At 40.8% G+C, this 19,870-nt stretch overlaps 1 protein-coding gene across 3 annotated transcripts in view; it reads right to left on the bottom strand.

Annotated features, from left to right (window-relative positions):
- Positions 1-19,465, bottom strand: part of DLD (dihydrolipoamide dehydrogenase) — a 38,299-nt gene extending 18,834 nt beyond the window's left edge. For 2 of the 3 annotated variants that reach the window (XM_044920288.1, XM_021682908.1), the window contains exons 1-5: positions 19,350-19,465; positions 17,340-17,418; positions 1,403-1,482; positions 846-914; positions 219-288 (exon numbers count right to left, since the gene is read on the bottom strand). In XM_044920288.1, coding sequence (XP_044776223.1) covers positions 219-288; positions 846-914; positions 1,403-1,482; positions 17,340-17,418; positions 19,350-19,388 — 337 coding nt within the window. In that variant the 5' untranslated portion in view covers positions 19,389-19,465. The remainder of the gene's footprint in view (positions 1-218; positions 289-845; positions 915-1,402; positions 1,483-17,339; positions 17,419-19,349) is intronic. The other variant, XM_044920287.1, reaches the window with a different exon arrangement.
- Positions 19,466-19,870: the final 405 nt, after the last annotated feature.

A 19,870-nucleotide genomic window follows, 5' to 3' on the forward strand; every position in this document is an offset into this window, starting at 1 on the left:
AGCAGACTTCACACCAAAGTTGTCAAAGGAACATAAGACGTCATAGTAAAAATCTGGATTTAAGCCCCCTTAAGTAAATCTCTCTACATTTTTAAGATCTTCTTTTACTCTTTACTCAGTAAAATATATGTTACACACTCAGACATACATAAGGCTGTAGCCAAAAGAGTCAAGTCAAACATGGCTGGTAAACTGCTAAATATGAAAAGTATACTTACTTTCAATTCCCCTAGATGCAAAATCTTTTCCATGGGCCATATGGTAATAATGAGAGTTATTTAATAAAGCCTAAATAGATAAAATGATCAATGTTGATAATAAGACTATATACAATCAAAAAGCACTTAAGAAATGACATTCTCTACATGGAATAATACAAAGGACTACAACAATTCAGTTTCTGTTCTTATTAACCTGAGCCAAATAATAATGACATAAAAAACATTCAACCAGCAGGAATGAAAAACAAAACACCTTTACTTTCTTTAAAATCAAAGGAATAAGTATACTCTTCAGGGTGGCAGGTGAAAAAGGCAGTCATGTCTACATACATAAAACACCTAAGGGAAGAATTTACTACCTGTTATCTGTTTCACTGGTAAAGGAAAGCAGAAGAAAAAAAAATGGATCAGAGCCTGTTTGAATGGAAAGGCTGGGTATTCTAAGAAGCAATTTCAGGAATGTATGGCAGACTGGTACAGCACTGTTTAAGCTTTACCAAGGAAAACATGGTTTTAATCAACCATAGCTAATAACTCTACTAGCCTCATGTTCTAGTCCTAATACCTCCTTCTAATCGGGGGCTAATGAAAAACACCACTGCACTGTACAAAACACATGCTCACCTTAGAAGGAATGCAACCAACATTCAAGCACGTTCCCCCAAGTGTTTCATTTTTCTCAACGCAGACTGTCTACAACCAAAGAAAACATCATTTAACTGGATATATGTCTCAGTTCACTAAAATTCCCACATCTGTCTTAATTCTTCTACAGAACAAGTTACTGAAGCTGTGTTTCTGAGAATGAAATAGAGAGTCCTTTAAAATGTATCATTTCAGAAATAATGCTAAATGCAGGCTAACTCAAAAGTGAATTATGCTCAGAGACATTTTTGTTTGTTTAACATTATCAAACACATGCTCATAGTTCTATTACCGTAGCTTCCAAAGTGGAATTAGAAGCCAAATGTACAAAGTATTGGGGGAAGGAGGGAATAATGGACTTGACTATTTCATGAGAGCACCGCAACTGAATAACATTCTTCATTCATCTCAGCCTAAATACAATTTATAGAATAACCAAAAATTTACTATTACCATTAATGTGCGAAGTATTTTGTGAATATGATCAACTCTTCCCAAATAAAACTGTATCAAACCTAGTTTGGTCTAAACCTTACCTTGAAGCCCAACTGGGCAGCTTTGATAGCAGCAACATATCCTCCAGGACCAGAACCTATCACTGTTACATCAGCATCGACTATAATAAAAGCAAATTGATATAAACAGTAAATTGCTTAATACTGACCAAAAACAGTGTATTAAAAAAAAAAACAAAAAATCTGGTATTTTAAACCTCCAAGAAAGTACAAAATAACCAGCATTTTCTACACAGTACTATTTCATTCCTAGGCACCTGACGTTCTTTGACATAACTGAAAATGGCACAGATTTTTAAATTTCATTTTCTATTTGTTCATTAAGGCATATGGAAATACAACTCAGTTCTTCTTTTTCTAAGATTTATTTGAGAGTGCACACACACGTGCATGCGACTAGGGGGAGGGGCAGAGGGAGAGAGAATCTTCAGCAGACTCGCTGCCGAGTGCAGAGCCTAACGCAGGGATCGGATCCCACAACCATGACCTGAGCCGAAACCAAGAGTCGGACCCTCAATAGACTAAGCCACCCAGGTGCCCAACATCTGAGTTCTATATCCACTGACGTTCCTAAATTCCACACTGTTTTACTTAAAAATAACAAGACAGGTTTTTAGTGACACTGAAAGACATGATCTGTATGAGGGAAAGAGCTTTGTTTTTTTGTTTTTAATTTTATTTATCTGAGAGACAGAGTGCAATAGAGAGAACACAAGCAGGGGGAGCTGGAGAGGGAGAAGCAGGTTCTGTGCTGAGCAGGGAGCCCAATGCTGAAGCTCAATCCCAGGACCCGGGGATCATGACCTGAGCCAAAGGCAGACGCTTAACCAACTGAGCCACCCAGGCGCCCCAGGAAAGAGCTTTGGAATCTGACATACTTGGCTTCAAGTCTCAGCTCTGCCATTTATTAGTTGTATGACCAAAAGACTTAATTTTTCTGTCATAAAGGAACAGTAACATTGCCTTAAATGATTTAATGTTAGGATTAAGACAATTATCTGTACAATACCTTAGTACTGCCAATAAATTTAAGACTGATTACAAACCCCTTTCAGGTACTTCTGAGATACAGAGAGAAAAATCAGCTTCCCTGTAATAGATGGTAAACATGTTTTGAACTTTATTTGAATCCTGATAAATTTTGTATAGTTTATGATAACAGGCTAACCAGAACAGTAAATGAACTATTCTGGACATTCACCATATAAAGATACAAAATTTAAACTGAATTTTGAATCAGCAACCTTAGGAATGTAATAATTATGTACTGTAATAATTATAAATGGAAAAGTCCAATTATTCCCATTGTTCTCAAGCCAACTTCAAATAAAGCTTAAGAGTTAGGAGACCGTCTCCCTTCCATCTCCTCCCCCTCCACTGTCCTTACAACCCCAAGCATTTAGCAGTCTATAATGCATTTTCACATTTATTATCCTGTTTGATTCTTGGAACTTCCTAGGAGGAGGAATGCCTTCTAACTGACATTTCACAGATAAGACACCTAGGTTCAGAGAGGCCAATTAACTTGTCCAAGGTCACCTAGCAAGTGAGTGGCAGAGACAAAATTAAGCTTTTTTCTTTACTTCCAGTGGTCATTCCATTATTCAACAGTATTCTATTCTCAAATTTAAACTGCTATAAACTAAAACCCTGAGAGCAATAATCAAGTGTTACAATTACTAGCTATCTGACCTGAGGAGAGTAGTTTAACCAATTTTACTTTCAGTTGCCCTATCTGCAAAATAAAGAGACCACAATAAAACCCTCCTTCATAGGGTGGTAATACAGAATAAAATAGCATATATAAATAGCTTAGCATAGTACCTGGAACATACATAAGTATTTGCTATATGGTAGCTATATTATGACCTATGAAGATGGCAACTTTAATTTCTGGTCACCCCCCCCAACAGAGCACCCATCCCCCAGGGGATGGGAGTGCTAGTATCATGAAAAAATCTTTGCTGGCCTGTAAAGAACCACAGAACCTCAGCGTAGGAAGTTATCTAATAAGAAGTTATCCAACTGACAAAATCTAAGAATTCTTCCTCCTGAATAAATAAAAGGAGTGATTCTCTTTGGTTATATCACATAATAATTAGGATTACTCAGTACATGAAAAAAAATATATAGCTGGTCCAATACCTGAAAAAAGTATTGCTTCAATTTTCACTGATCATTTGTGCTCTTTGGCTACACTGCTTGGTTCCCTGATTCATGTTCAGAATTAAGCATATAATAAAGTGTATATCTATTTTCAAGTTTTGAACCAAACGATGGCCTAAATTTGGGTTCTAATTTTCAATGCACAGTAATGAAACACAAGTTACACAATTTTTTTTGTTGAATTTTTAACATCTTTTCTGATTAAAATATATGTTTATTGAGTAAATTTAAATACAGAAAAGCCAAAAATGTTTTCATTTCCCAATGTGATCTTAAATTTTTTTTCCTTAACTATACAAAATAGCAGAAATTCAGAACTATTCACCTCTCACTGCAGATATTAGATGTACCATTCCATAAGAACACCACTAACGTGCTATGGAGCACAAAAAAAGAAGGGAAAAAAGTAAAGTCTTTATCTAAAGATCGATCAGCTGAGAATATAGGAGGGTTTGATTCTGTGATAAACAATCAAAAGCAAACCAGCACTTAGGGGATATCTCCAATATACTTGGAAATGTATCAAAAAACGTGGACTGATGGATACATGGATGAACAGATAGATCTGTGATAACTCAAGTACAATAAAATGTTAGTGGAAGAATCTATGAGTATTCACTGTAAAATTCTTAGAAGTTTTCTAAATGTTTGCAATTTTTCACAATAAAATGTTGGAAAAACCAACCAGTTGGCTCTCACCTGTACCAAAAGCTGCATGCAAGTGAAAATCAGGATACAGACAAATTGTTCAATGAAACAGATCAAAGAATACTTGATGGAAAATTTTACAAAATTAGCATTAGCCTTTCAGAGTGAAAAAGAAAAACTGAACAAGGTACATAAACTGGTATCATGAGAGAAAGATGACTAAGTTAGAAATATGGCAGAAGACATTTGGATAGCAATCTGCATTTTAGGAGGCAGTGAACTATCCGGAGAAAGCTAACAGGTCGATACTTTAAAAAAATGCTGGGGTCCAATTAGGGGTGATTGACTTCAACAGACATGGCAGTTAATGCCATGAAATGAACTGAAGGAGAAAAAGCAAGAAAAGGTATTCTACAAATGTTACTTACTATAACATTGTGAGGAAAATAAGCATACCATGTTATCAAGGCTACCACTGAAATCAAGGTGTCAAATTACAAATCAATTACAGTCATCAACAAATTGCAAGATGTATACTAAGAAGTCAGTCTGAGATAATAGCTACCATATGGGTAATTTACTCTGTACCAGACAGTGAGCTAAATGTTTCATGCTGTCTTATTTAAGCCTCCTTATGTCTCTATGACACAATTATTAAACCTCCATTTGACAGGGAGAAAATAAGGCTAAGAGTAACTAAATAATCTGCATTAGGCTGCCCAACTAGTAAAGGATGTAGCCAGGTTTCAAAGCAGGTTCCTTATATTCAGAAGCCTTTGCTCCAATACCTTTCTGCTCTAATGCCATCAAAAACACTCAGATGATCCCATAATCTCCAGGGCAATCAGGAACTCCAACTAAAATGACAAGAAGCTCCTTCATTATCATAATGAAAATAACAAATATTTGTGAATACCTACCTTTTGTGGAAATCACTGCCTTTAATAACCTGACATTATAGTTAGGGAAAACAGGGACGTGTCAAAATGCGGATAAATCAATCTTACTTTTAAAAAATAAAAAAAGGAATAAGAAAAGAGGTATCTTTGGAGGAGCAAGATCGAGGAGTAGGAGACCTAAATTTCGTCTCCTCCCAGGAATTCAGCTAGATAGGGATCAAACCATTCTGAACACCTACAAACTCAACAGGAGATCCAAGAAAAGAACAGAAGCAACTCTCTGAACAGAAAAGCGACCACTTTCTGGAAGGTAGGACGTGCGGAGAAGTGAATCCAAGGCGATATTGGGGAGGATAGACCGCGGGGGAAGGGGCCTCTGTGGGCCGCTTCTGGCAAGTGATAGAGCCCCAGAGCACAAAATCGGAACCTTTAGAAGTCGGCTCCACTGAGGGAGTCGCTCCAGTGGCTAAGCGGGGGGGAACCCTCGCGGGACAGTGTGGTCTCAGGACCCTCGGGGTCACAGAAAGACCGGGGGTGCCTGAGTGCAGCAGAGCTCCCAAGTATCGGCAGGGAAGCCGGCTGCAGAGACGGAGCCCAGGTGCGGGCTCTCAGCTCGGGGTTGCCATAAACTGTGATCCGCGGCACAGTTGGGCCACTGCTCCTCCAGCAGGGACCCAACAAGCAGCAGATCCCGGGAGACTCACCTTCCTCCCCCGGGGGGAGAGGTTTGGGAGCACACCGCAGGGATCTGTTGGGTTTGGAGACTCTACATAGAGATAGAAACGCTCGGGTCACAGGCCGGGTGAGCACGGAGTGCGGCCGGAGACCGGGGAGACGGGAGTGATAGACTACTTTTCTTTGGGGCTGAGGAGTGGGGCCCCGAGTTCTGGGCTCCTCCGTGGCGGAGACTGGGAGGCCTCCATTTTCACTCTCGTCCTCCAAAGCTGGACGGAGAGCTTGCAGGGAAAAAAAGCTCCTGAGAGCAAACCGGAGCAGATTACTTAATCCAGACCGACAAGGGCGGGGCAATTCCATCTCCAGCAAAGACATTTGGGAACCACGGCAACAGCCCCTCCCCCAGAAGATCAGCAAGAACAGCCAGCCAAGACCAAGTTTACCCATCAATGAGAACGGCAGAACTCCAATACTAGGGGAATACAGCACATAGAATTCATGGCTTTTTTACCATGATTCTTTAGTCTTTCAAAGTTAATTTTTTAAATTTTCTTTTTAACTTTTCTTTTTCCCTTTTCCAACCAACATCTTATCAATCCCTTTTTAAAAAAAATCTTTATTTTTCATTTTTAGAGTCATAGTCTATCCCTTCATAGTAGTTAACCTTATTTTTGGTATATATATATAAGTTGCTCTCTCTTTAAAATTTTGGGATAGTTTCTTCTAACAGACCAAAATATACCCTAAATCTCTAGTGTATGGCTTTGTTCTAGTCTCCTGCCTGATCACATTCTCTCCCCTTTTTTTTTTAAATCCTCTTCTTTCTTTTTTCAACCAGCTTATCAATTCCTTTTATAAAATCTTTTATAAACTTTCATCTTAACAGTCATATTCCATCCCTTCATTATATTTACCCTTATTTTTGTACATATATAAGTTTTTCTTTAAAATTTTGGGAGGCACTTTCTTCTAACAGACCAAAATATGCCCAAAATCCAGTGTGTGGCACTGATTTATGCACCAGCCTGATCATATTTGATCATATTCTGTGGTTTGTTTAGCCTTTTTTTTTTTTCTTTCTTTCTTTCCCTTTCTTTTCCCCTGGTTTCAGGTCTCTTCTGATTTCTCTCATGTATATTTTTCTGGGGTCGTCGTTACCGTTAGCATTTTGTTCTCTCATTCATCTAGTCTCCTCTGGACAAAATGACAAGATGGAAAAAATCACCTCAACAAAAAGAACAAGAGGCAGTACCGACTGCCAAGGAACTAATACAGACATTAGTAAGATGTCGGAACTAGAGTTCAGAATGACGATTTTAAAGATACTAGCTGGGCTTGAAAAAAGCATAAAAGATACTAGAGAATCCCTTTCTGGAGAAATAACTAAAATCTAACCAAGTTGAAATCAAAAAGACTATTAATGAGGTGCAATCAAAAATGGAGGCTCTAACTGCTAGGATAAATGAGACAGAAGAATTAGTTATATAGAAGACCAAATGATGGAGAATAAATAAGCTGAGAAAAACAGAAATAACTACTGGATCACAAGGGGCAAATTCGAGAGATAAGTGCCACCATAAAGTGAAACAACATTAGAATAATTGGGATCCCAGAAGAAGAAGAAAGAGAGAGAGGGGCAGAAGGTACACTGGAGCAAATTATAGCAGAGAACTTCCCTAATTTGGGGAAGGAAACAGGCATCAAAATCCAGGAGGCACAGAGAACCCCCCTCAAAAGCAATAAAAATAGGTCAACACCCTGACATCTAATAGTAAAACTTAGGAGTCTCAGAGACAAAGAGAAAATCCTGAAAGCAGCTGGGGAGAACAGATATGTAACCTACAATGGTAGAAACATTAGATTGGCAACAGACCTATCCACAGAGACATGGCAGGCCAGAAAGGACTGGCATGATATATTCAGAGCACTAAATGAGAAAAATATGCAGCCAAGAATACTCTATCCAGCTAGGCTGTCATTGAAAATAGAAGGAGAGATAAAAAGCTTCCAGGACAAACAAAAACTAAAGGAATTTGCAAACACGAAACCAGCCCTACAAGAAATATTGAAAGGGGTCCTCTAAGCAAAGAGAGAGCCTAAAAGCAACATAGACCAGAAAGGAACACAGACAATAGACAGTAACAGTCACCTTACAGGCAATACAATGGCACTAAATTCCTATCTTTCAATAGTTACCCTGAATGTAAATGAGCTAAATGCCCCAATCAAAAGACACAGGCTATCAGATTGGATAAAAAAACAAGACCCATCGATATGCTGTCTGCAAGAGACTCATTTTAGACCCAAAGACACCCCCAGATTGAAAGTGAGGGGGTGGAAAACCATTTACCATGCTAATGGACACCAAAAGAAAGCTGGGGTGGCAATCCTTGTATCAGACAAATTAGATTTTAAACCAAAGACTATAATAAGAGATGAGGAAGGACACTATATCCTACTTAAAAGGTCTATCCAACAAGAAGATCTAACAATTTTAAATATCTATGCCCCTAACATGAGAGCAGCCAATTAATAACAAAATCAAAGAAACACATCGACAACAATACAGTAATAGTGGGGGACTTTAACACACCCCCCTCACTGAAATGAAGAGATCATCTAAGCAAACGATCAACAAGGAAATAAAGACTTTAAATGACACACTGGAGCAGATGGACTTCACAGATATATTCAGAACATTCCATCCCACAGCAATGGAATACACATTCTTCTCTAGAATGCCCATGGAACATTCTCCAGAATAGATCACATCCTAGGTCACAAATCAGGTCTCAACTGGTACCAAAAGATTGGGATCATTCCCTGCCTATTTTCAAACCACAATGCTTTGAAACTAGAACTCAATCACAAGAGGGAAGTCGGAAAGAACTCAAATACATGGAGGCTAAAGAGCATCCTAATAAAGAATGAATGGGTCAACCAGGAAATTAAAGAATAAAAAAAATTCATGGAAACAAATGAAAATGAAAATACAACTGTTCAAAATCTTTGGGATGCAGCAAAGGCAGTCCTAAGAGGAAAGTATATAGGAATACAAGACTTTCTCAAGCAACAAGAAAGGTCTCAAATACACAACCTATATGCCAGCAAATTAGATAACCTGGAAGAAATGGATGCATTCCTAGAGATGTATCAACTACCAAAACTGAACCAGGAAGGAATAAAAACCTGAACAGACCTATAACCACTAAGGAAACTGAAGCGGTAATCAAAAATCTCCCAACAAACAAAAGCTCAAGGCCAGATGGCTTCCCAGGGGAATTCAACCAAAGATTTCAAGAAGAATTAACACCTATTCTTCTGAAACTGTTCCAAAAAATAGAAATGGAAGGAAAACTTCCAAACTCGTTTTATGAGGCCACCATTACCTTGATCCCAAAACCAGACAAAGACCCCATCAAAAAGGAGAATTACAGACCAATATCCTTGATGAACATGGATGCAAAAATTCTCACCAAAATACTAGCCAATAGGATCCAACAGTACATTAAAAGGATTATTCACCACGACCAAGTGGGATTTATCCCTGGGCTGCAAGGTTGGTTCAACATCTATAAATCAACCAGCGTGATACAAAACATTAACAAAAGAAAGAACAAGAACCATATGATCCTCTCAATAGATGCAGAAAAAGCTTTTGACAAAGTACAGCATCCTTTCTTGATCAAAACTCTTCAGGGTATAGGGACAGAAGGTACATACCTCAATATCATAAAAGCCATCTATGAAAAGCCCACAGCGAATATCATTCTCAATGGGGAAAAACTGAGAGCTTTCCCCCTAAGGTCAGGGACACGGCAGGGATGTCCACTATCACCACTGCTATTCAACATAGTATTAGAAGTCCTAGCCACAGGGTGCCTGGGTGGCTCAGTTGGTTAAGCGACTGCCTTCGGCTCAGGTCATGATCCTGGAGTCCCTGGATCGAGTCCCGCATCGAGCTCCCTGCTCGGTAGGGAGTCTGCTTTGCCCTCTGACCCCATCCCTTCTCATGTGTTCTCTCTCATTCTCTCTCTCTCAAATAAATAAAATCTTAAAAAAAAAAAAAAAGAAGTCCTAGCCACAGAATCAGACGACAAAAAGAAATAAAAGGTATCCGAATCGGCAAAGAAGAAGTCAAACTCTCACTGTTTGCAGATGATATGATACTTTATGTGGAAAACCCAAAAGACTCCACCCCAAAACTGCTAGAACTCATACAGGAATTCAGTAAAGTGGCAGGATATAAAATCAATGCACAGAAATCAGGGGCATTCCTACACACCAACAACAAGACAGAAGAAAGGGAAATTAAGGAGTCAATCCCATTTACAACTGCACCCAAAACCATAAGATACCTAGGAATAAATCTAACCAAAGAGGCAAAGAATCTATACTCAGAAAACTATACAATACTCATGAAAGAAATTGAGGAAGACACAAAGAAATGGAAAAACGTTCCATGCTCATGGATTGGAAGAACAAATATTGTGAGGATGTCAATGCTACCTAGAGCAATCTACACATTTAATGCAATCCCTATCAAAATACCATCCACTTTTTTCAAAGAAATGGAACAAATAATTCTAAAATTTGTATGGCACCAGAAAAGACCCCGCATAGCCAGAGGAATGTTAAAAAAGAAAAGCAAAGCTGGCGGCATCACAATTCCAGACTTTAAGCTCTATTACAAAGCTGTCATCATCAAGACAGTATGGTACTGGCACAAAAACAGACACATAGATCAATGGAACAGAACAGAGAGCCCAGAAATGGACCCTCAACTCTATGGTCAACTAATCTTCGACAAAGCAGGAAAGAATGTCCAATGGAAAAAAGACAGTCTCTTCAACAAATGGTATTGGGAAAATTGGAGAGCCACATGCAGAAGAATGAAACTGGACCATTTCCTTACACCACATATAAAAAGACTCCAAATGGTTGAAAGACCTCAATGTGAGACAGGAGTCCATCAACATCCTAAAGGAGAACACAGGCAGCAACCTCTTAGACCTCAGACGCAGCAACTCCTTCCTAGAAACATCACCAAAGGCAAGGGAAGCAAGGGCAAAAATGAACTATTGGCGGCGCCTGGGTGGCTCAGTTGGTTAAGCGACTGCCTTCGGCTCAGGTCATGATCCTGGAGTCCCCGGATCGAGTCCCGCATCGGGCTCCCTGCTCGGCAGGGAGCCTGCTTCTCCCTCTGACCCTCCCCCCTCTCATGTGCTCTCTCTCTCTCTCATTCTGTCTCAAATAAATAAATAAAATCTTTAAAAAAAAAAAAAAAAGAAAAGAAAATGAACTATTGGGACTTCATCAAGATAAAAAGCTTTTGCACAGCAAAGGAAACAGTCAACAAAACCAAAAGACAACCAACAGAATGGGAGAAGATATTTGCAAATGACGTATCAGATAAAGGCCTAGTATCCAAAATCTATAAAGAACTTCTCAAACTCAACACCCAAAGAACAAATGATCCAATCAAGAAATGGGCAGAAGACATGAACAGACATTTCTGCAAAGACATCCAAATGGCCAACAGACACATGAAAAAGTGCTCAACATCGCTCGGTAGCAGGGAAATCCAAATCAAAACCTCAATGAGATACCACCTCACACCAGTCAGAATGGCTAAAATTAACAAGTCAGGAAACAACAGATGTTGGCGGGGATGCAGAGAAAGGGGAACGCTCCTACACTGTTGGTGGGAATGCAAGCTGGTGCAACCACTCTGGAAAACAGTATGGAGGGTCCTCAAAAAGTTGAAAATAGAGCTGCCCTATGACCCAGCAATTGCACTACTGGGTATTTACCCCAAAGATACAAATGTAGGGATCTGAAGAGGCATGTGCACCCCGATGTTAGAGCAGCAACGTCCACAATAGCCAAACTATGTAAAGAGCCAAGATGTCCATCAACAGATGAATGGATAAAGAAGATGTGGTATATATATACAACGGAATATTATGCAGCCATCAAAAGAAATGAAATCTTGCCATTTGCAACGACGTGGATGGAACTGGAGGGTATTATATGCTGAGCGAAATAAATCAATCAGAGAAAGATATGTATCATATGATCTCACTGATATGAGGAATTCTTAATCTCAGGAAACAAACTGAGGGTTGCTGGAGTGGTAGGGGGTGGGAGGGATGGGGTGGCTGGGTGATAGACATTGGGGAGGGTATGTGCTATGGTGAGTGCTGTGAACTGTGCAAGACTGCTGAATCACAGATCTGTACCTCTGAAACAAATAATACATTATATGTTAAAAAAAAAAAAGAAGAAGAAGATAGTAGGAAGGGAGAAATGAAGGGAGGGAAATCAGAGGGGGAGACAAACCATGAGCGACTATGGACTCTGAGAAACAAACTGAGGGTTCTAGAGGGGATGGGGGGGGGGATGGGTTGGCCTGGTGATGGGTATTAAAGAGGGCACGTACTGACTGGAGCACTGGGTGTTATACACAATGAATCATGGAACACTACACCAAAAACTAATGATGTAATGTATGGTGATTAACATAAATAATTAAAAAAAAAGAAATATCATAAGGCAGTAATCATTAATGACCAAATTCACTACATAATTACAAGAGCTACTTGGTAAGGTTTATTTATTGTTGGGGGCAAGGGGGCTGTTTTTAAATTACCAATGGCCTTAATCTCCAGTCTATTTCAGTGACCCTCTTATAGTCATACCCTATACCTGTCATCACCCAAAACTGCTCAGCTTCTAAAATCTTGAATTCTAATACTTTACTTTCTGATGATAACTCTACAACCTCCCTAATCCATAAAGAAGGAGAAATATACTAAAAGAAAAAAGGATTTGAAGTTTAAAAAAAAGAAAAACTGGAGTTCAAATATGTGCTCTACCTCTTCCTAAATTCTTGGGCAAATTATTTAATCTCTTTGGCTTTGATGTAACATAGGAATAACAGTGACAGTAATACCTACATCCCAGGGTTGTGAGGTCAGACATAACGTCTGTCAAGACCCTGGGAGGAGGCAGGTGCATATGAGACATTCAATAAATGATTCTTTCCTCCCCAGATGCACCTCCCAATCTCGCAGCCTCCAATCTCATTCCACCCTACACACTGATACCCCAGTGTTATCTCTCACTAAAATCCAACTCAGACATTACTCTCTCCTCCTTCATTGGTTTCCTTCTTTTTTTTTTTCATTCAAAAACATTTATTGAGCACCAGCAACTGTGCCAGGTGCTAAGGAAGGTTTCCCTGTCTCTTGTTGGATAAAATCCAAGTTCCTAAATATAGCATCCAAATCTCTTCTCTAGCCTCATCCCCACCACATTCTGCTTATGCGCCAATAGCATGCAGTTTAAGCTTCAGCAACAGTGAATTACTGTTAGCTTACACCCACAGAAGTACACTGGTCTACCTATGTACATTCTGTTCCATCTACCTAGAAATAAATGCTGACAGCATGCATTTCACATTACACATTAGACACTACTCTAAGGTCTAGGGATATCTATAAATGACAGCCCTGGTTCTTATAGTCTAATGAGAGAGAAAGAAAAAGCATTACAATAAAAACTCCAATCTGTAACCAGAATGTAACAAATCATGATCATGCCTCTGCTTAAATCATTACAATGGCTTCTAACTGCCCTTAAAATAAAGAGTTAGGGTCTTTCATTATCTACAGAGGTCATCAACTCCATCTTCAACACACCTCAGCCACAATGGCCCCTTTCAAGCTCCTCAAGGGCACTATGCTCTTTTTCGCATCAAAATATCCCAACATGCTGTTCCTTCTACCTGGAACACCTCCTCCCAGGCCCACTCCCATTCCCAATCCACGTACAGATTTTATAGCTCCCTATGCTTAGCCTGTGGAGTCTTTATCACAATTATTTTTTAGATGTTTGTCTTCCCCAAATGGACTATAAACTCTATAAAAGCTGCATCTTGTCTGACTTGTTCACTGCTATATCCCAGCAACCAGCCCAATAACTAGCACATAGTATATATTCCATATTTGTTGAACTAATGAATGAATGAATATAGCAAATATGAGTGATGAAGTGCTAGGAGTCCATTCCTGTCATGAAATGGAAGGTCCTATCCATAATACACATTACTCTTCAAATTTTGATGAACTTCGTTCATACAGATAATCAAACATCTTCCAGATGTTTTATTTTTAAGATTTTATTTATTTGAGAGAGAGGGTGAGAAAAAAAGGAAAAGAGGGGGGGGGGGGGGGGGGGGGGGGGAGCAGGTTCCCCGCTGAGCAAGAAGCCCATCGCTAGACTTGAATCCCAGACCCCGGGATCATGACCTGAGCCAAAGGCAGACGCTTTAACCGACTGAGCCACCCGGGTGCCCCCTTCCAGATGTTTTAACAGGGAATGTTCTATATATAGTAAGCTTTGAACTCCTCAAGCTGGTCTGATCAACCAATACTCACTGGAAGCAGACCAAACAGAACAGAAATTAAGAGTGTAGGTTCTAGGGGTGCCTGGGTGGCTCAGTTAAGTGTCTGCCTTCGGCTCAGGTCATGATCCCAGGGTCCTGGGATTGAGTCCCACATCAGGCTCCCTACTCAAGTGGAGAGCCTGCTTCTCCCTCTCCCTCTGCTGCTCCCCCTGCTTGTGCTCTCTTGCTCTCTCCGTCAAATAAATAAATAACATCTTAAAAAAAAAAAAGTGTAGGCTCTAGAGTCAGAAGAATTTTCCCAGTTCTATCACTTCCTAGCTGGACCTCTCTTGACTCAGCACCTCCACTTATAAAATGGGGAAAATAGCAGCACACATCTTGTAAGATGGCAACAAGGATTAAAGACTGCCTGAGACAGAGTAAGCTCTCAGGGCATCAGTTATTATTACTGTTGTTGCTGCTGGGGACTTACTTTGTACCAGGCACCATACTGAATGCTTGGCATAAAGGAGTAACTAAACCAGACACGGTCCCTTTTCTCATATTTATTCAATAAATATGCACTGAGTATCTACTGTACCACTATAGACACTAAACAATCACAGTCCCTGCCCTAATGAACTGTAAATCCTTGAGGAAAAGACAGCCATTTAATAAATACCTCGGGGGCACCTGAGGTTAAGTGTCCGACTCTTGGTTTTGGCTCAGGTCATGATCTCAGGGTTGTGAGTTCAAGCCCCTTACCCGGCTCCACACTGAGCACGGAGTCTGCTTGTCCCTCTCTCACCCCCCACTTGCGCACATATACACATGTTCTCTCTCGACTCTCCAAAATAAATAAAATCTTTAAAAAAATAATAAGTAAACAGCTCAAATAAATATAAATATGAACATACAATGCTTGTTACTTCACCCAACCAAAGACTTTACACACTGTATTAATGTGGGTGCTAAGGAATTTATAATTTATTCAATGTCAAGGAATCACTGAACAATTTGATTCACGAGCACTCAGTTACCCTCATTCCACTAAAATCTAAGATCCTGCTCAAAGACTACCTGGCAAATAGAAGGCACTGAATAAATCTTTGTTGATAAATTCCACAGGTGAAGAATTAGCCACAACGTCTTTAATTGCCTGCTCTGGAAATGAAAATCTAACATTTCTCCTGTTGCTTGAGTTAAGAACAAGTACTATTCCCATTTAACAAAGACAACTGATACATGCCAAGTATATCCCAATAAAACTGGAAGAAATAAAAAGGAACAAAGGGTATAATGGGGGGTGGCCTGGATGGTTCAGTCAGGCCTCAAGACTGTTGGTTTCAACTCAGGTCACAATCTTGTAGTCGTGGGATTGAGCCCCATGTCGGGCTCTGTGCTCAGTGCAGAGCCTACTTCAGATTCTCTCTCCCTCTCCCTCTCTCTCAAATAAATAAAATCTTTAAAAAATATATTCCTTTGTAAACAAATACGAAATCTTTTTTTTTTTTTTTTAAAGATTTTATTTATTTATTTGACAGAGACACAGCGAGAGAGGGAACACAAGCAGGGGGAGTGGGAGAGGGAGAAGCAGGCTTCCCACGGAGCAGGGAGCCTGATGCGGGGCTCGATCCCAGGGTCCCGGACCACGACCTGAGCCGAAGGCAGACGCCCAACGACTGAGCCACCCAGGCGCCCCTGAAACATTTCTTAAAAAAGGTTATAATGGGTACAACTTTTTCCCCCACCATCAATTTAGTATTTTTTAAAGGATTTCTTGCCCTTTTCAAAGCGAGGTAAATCATTCATTGTTGGTCATTGGTGATGGAACCCTCCCACTACTCTTTCTTCCAGAAATAAAGTATCTCAGATGATACTAGTTTGGCAGCAATTAAGGTACAGGATAAAATTATTTCAGAGAATGCAGGGACACGAGAGGTCACAGTTCCCCCCAGCAAATGGTTTCTACAAAGAAGTTTCAATGCAACTTTACTTATATGATATGGGTGATTCCAGTAAATGTCAAAACAGATTATTTCAAATAATTAATACCCTTGGTACTGGGAGGCCAAAATACCTTACTACAAGCCCATTAACTTCCTGTTTTAAAAAACAAAATATTATCCTTTATAGAAACTTCAAAAATATTTTCAAAATAAAAAAAAAAAAAAAAGAACAAGAAGAAAATACCCAAATTCCACAGGTTCCTTTCAGAGTATATCCTTCCAATCTTTAAAATAGGTCTTTGACAAGCCCATCAGAATTTTCAATCGGGATGTCAAAAAAGTCATCTCACCATTCTACACAGTGTCAAACCACCAACTCACTTCTCACCCAGTGGACAGAATTAACTTTTTAAATGTAAACATTAAAAATCACTCCCCTGCTCAAAACCCTTCGGCGGTTTTCCAACACTCTTGGAGTAAAATTCAAACTCCTTCACTTGACTTTCCAGGCCCTCCATGATCTGATCCCTGCCTACCTCTCTGATGTCACATCCTATGGGTCTCTGCTCCAGCTACACCAGCATTCCTGCGATGCCTTAAACCTCACAATCTAATTCTTACCTCAGACTCTTCTTACTGCTGTTTCCCTCTGCCTGAAATAACCACACTCCCTCTCTTCACTCAGACGTCATCTCCTTAGAAAAGCCCTGACACCCTAACTAAAATAGGCTTTTTTACTCCCAATTACCTTTAATTTTCAATCACTAGCCAAAATATTTACCTGTTACTTGAGTATTGTTTGTTTTTTACCAGCAGACCATCAGTTTCAAAAGAGCAGGGCTTTGCCTAGTTCACCACCTAGACACACTAGGTGCTCAATAAACACTTAAGTGAATAAATACATGAACAAATGAATTCTATGATAGATTAATTTATAATTAGTCTAACATTCACTTGCTTTTGCATTTATTTTTTTTTTAAGATTTTATTTATTTATTTGAGAGAGAGAATGAGAGAGAGAGAGCATGAGAGGGGGGAGGGTCAGAGGGAGAAGCAGACTCCCCGCTGAGCAGGGAGCCCCATGCGGGACCCATCCCGGGACTCCAGGATCATGAGCTGAGCCGAAGGCAGTTGCTTAACCAACTGAGCCACCCAGGCGCCCCTGCTTTTGCATTTAAACACAAAGGAACTATGAGCTAATCTGAGGAAAAACTGTTTTACTAAGTACTTACTTGGTTGATCTGCGTAAGTTCTCAGAGGCACTGCAGAAACTCCCTGTAAGCCATGAGATATTCGACTGAAATGGCCTCTCTGGAAAAAAGAAAGAAAATGTTGTTTTATGTAAAATATGAATTCAAAATAGAACTACTGAAGGTCAATGAAAACGTAATGACTTGGAGCAAATGTATCAAGCACTTATTATTTATATATCTTCCACTGCCAAACAGAGGTTACGTATCAATTTCTCCTCTTTCTTAACAAGAATTACTTAAACTTTACAACCTCAGCTCACCATACTATCTTTTCATTATGAATAGTCAATAAACCATTTCATATAAATATGGGCTAAAGTCCAATTAAAAAAAAAAGTGTTATTCAGTGGTTTTACGTGTTACTCAATTTTCAGAAAGCATGGCTAATTTCTGGTGCCAGTGATCAATTTAATGTCACAATTAAGGCTCTTAAAGTTCTAGGGGTACCTGGGTGGCTCACTCGGTTAAGTGTCTGCCTTCAGCTCAGATCTCGATCCCAGGGTCCTTGGATCGGGTCCCATGTCAGGCTCCCTGCTTAGCGGCAAGTCTGCCTCCCCCTCTCCCCCCGGCTCATGCTCTCTCTCTCTCTCTCACTCTGTCTCTCAAATAAATAAATATCTTTTTTTAAAGGGCTCTTAAAGTTCTAATTTAAGTAGTCCGTAATCTTCATTATTACAATCCTCTACTTGTAATTATTGTTTCCTAACTCAAACTACCATATACAATCTGTGAAGCTCCTGAACGGTTAATTAGAAACAGAAAATTAGACAAGATAACGTAGGAAAATGCGTTATTACTGACACTCAAGAGCTACTACAATTTCACAAAGTGCACCATAATCCCCACAACAATCTCTATGAATGTCTACTCTTTCCTAAAAACAATGAAGCACAAAGAAACAATGCAAATAGCTCTTCTCATAGCAGGCAAATGGGAGGCAGTGATGAAACCCACATTCATGTAGCAATGTTCTCTATTCCAAGGCAATTCAAGACACCTGAGATCAGCACAGCAGACCAGAAGAGCGGACCAAACATCAGTCCTAACTTCTAGTCCCAGTTCTGCCTGGGACTAATATGACTCCTAGCATATTACATTAACTCTCAGGAGCATAGATTACTCGTCTTAGAAACAAAGGAGTCTGATTACTATCCTATTTTTAAGGTATCCGTCAACCTAGTACCCAGCCACGATCCCACATATATACAATCTGGCTGTATTCGGCACGTGGATGAAAAGGGAAAGCTAGCTGTCCTAACGATAAGCAGCTGCAATTAAAAATACAAGCCTCAGGGCGCCTGGGTGGCTCAGTTGGTTAAGCGACTGCCTTCGGCTCAGGTCATGATCCTGGAGTCCCGGAATCGAGTCCCGCATCGGGCTCCCTGCTCCGCGGGGGGTCTGCTTCTCCCTCTGACCCTCTTCCCTCTCGTGCTGTCTCTCATTCTCTCTCTCAAATAAATAAATAAAATCTTAAAAAAAAAAAATACAAGCCTCTAGGAGAAGGCAGTGACACTAGCTTAAAGCGGCAAACAATGAAGAGGCCTTTGAGGAATTCCTAGGGCTACCTGTCGGGGCTGACTGCGGCTGGGTGTTTCAAGGAGTGGCCCCAAGGTTACCTGCCCATTGCCACTCAGGGGCTGGGATTAGGATTAGTAAAAGGTAGAGGATATGAAAAGACCAGATGGGTAGAGTGCGATTTGTACTTTCTCTGCCAAGGTGGAGAGGCCTGTGTGTCGTGACCCGCATGCCCCAGAGCCCAGACTTGCGAGCGGACTGCTGGCCGTCGCACAACAGGCGGGGCCTCTCCACCGCCCCGGTCCCGGCTCCGAACGCGACCCGGCCAGAGCCGCTCAGGGGCGGGGCCCGGGTGATCCCCGCCAGAGTGCCGGCCTCTCTCGCCCCGACCAGTTAGGCCGCCGCGTCCCGGACCCCGTCAACGGGCCCTTCTGCGCCTCTGGCTCGGCACGACCCCACCCCGTCGGCCCTCACCTTGGCCAAAGAGCAATACACACGACTCCAGCTCTGCATCTTGCCGCTCAACTTTCGTTCGGCCAATGCTTTCCCGTCCGCTAAGCTCCTCCGCCGCCTCGCCAAGGTCTCCCCGCCCTGCGCATGCACAGGCACAGCTTACGTCATGAGTCGGGAGCAGCGCGATTGGCCCGCAAGGTCAGGGCCCACGGGACTAGGCGTGTCTGTCAGGCGCGGAGTCGTGCGCTGTCGTAAGAAGCGTAGTGCTTTCTGGCAGCGAGGGATTGCGGTACCATTTTACCGGTGGTATGAGAACGTGCGGAGTTGTAGTGTCATCTAATACTTGGGGGACGAAATAAATACACAAGACTATCGTTTGCTTCGTGCACGCTGCAGAAAGTCAGGCTTGACAGGTTCTTGATTGTACTAAGCTGAGGAATCTCAGCACTTTCCAGGCATCGTCTCCACAGCAACCACATGAAGGATTACGAGCATTACCAGTTAATTGGATGAGGTCCTGAGAGGTTAATACCCCCGAGGTC

Source organism: Neomonachus schauinslandi, chromosome 12, assembly GCF_002201575.2.
Source record: "Neomonachus schauinslandi chromosome 12, ASM220157v2, whole genome shotgun sequence".
Taxonomy (NCBI): Eukaryota; Metazoa; Chordata; class Mammalia; order Carnivora; family Phocidae; genus Neomonachus; species Neomonachus schauinslandi.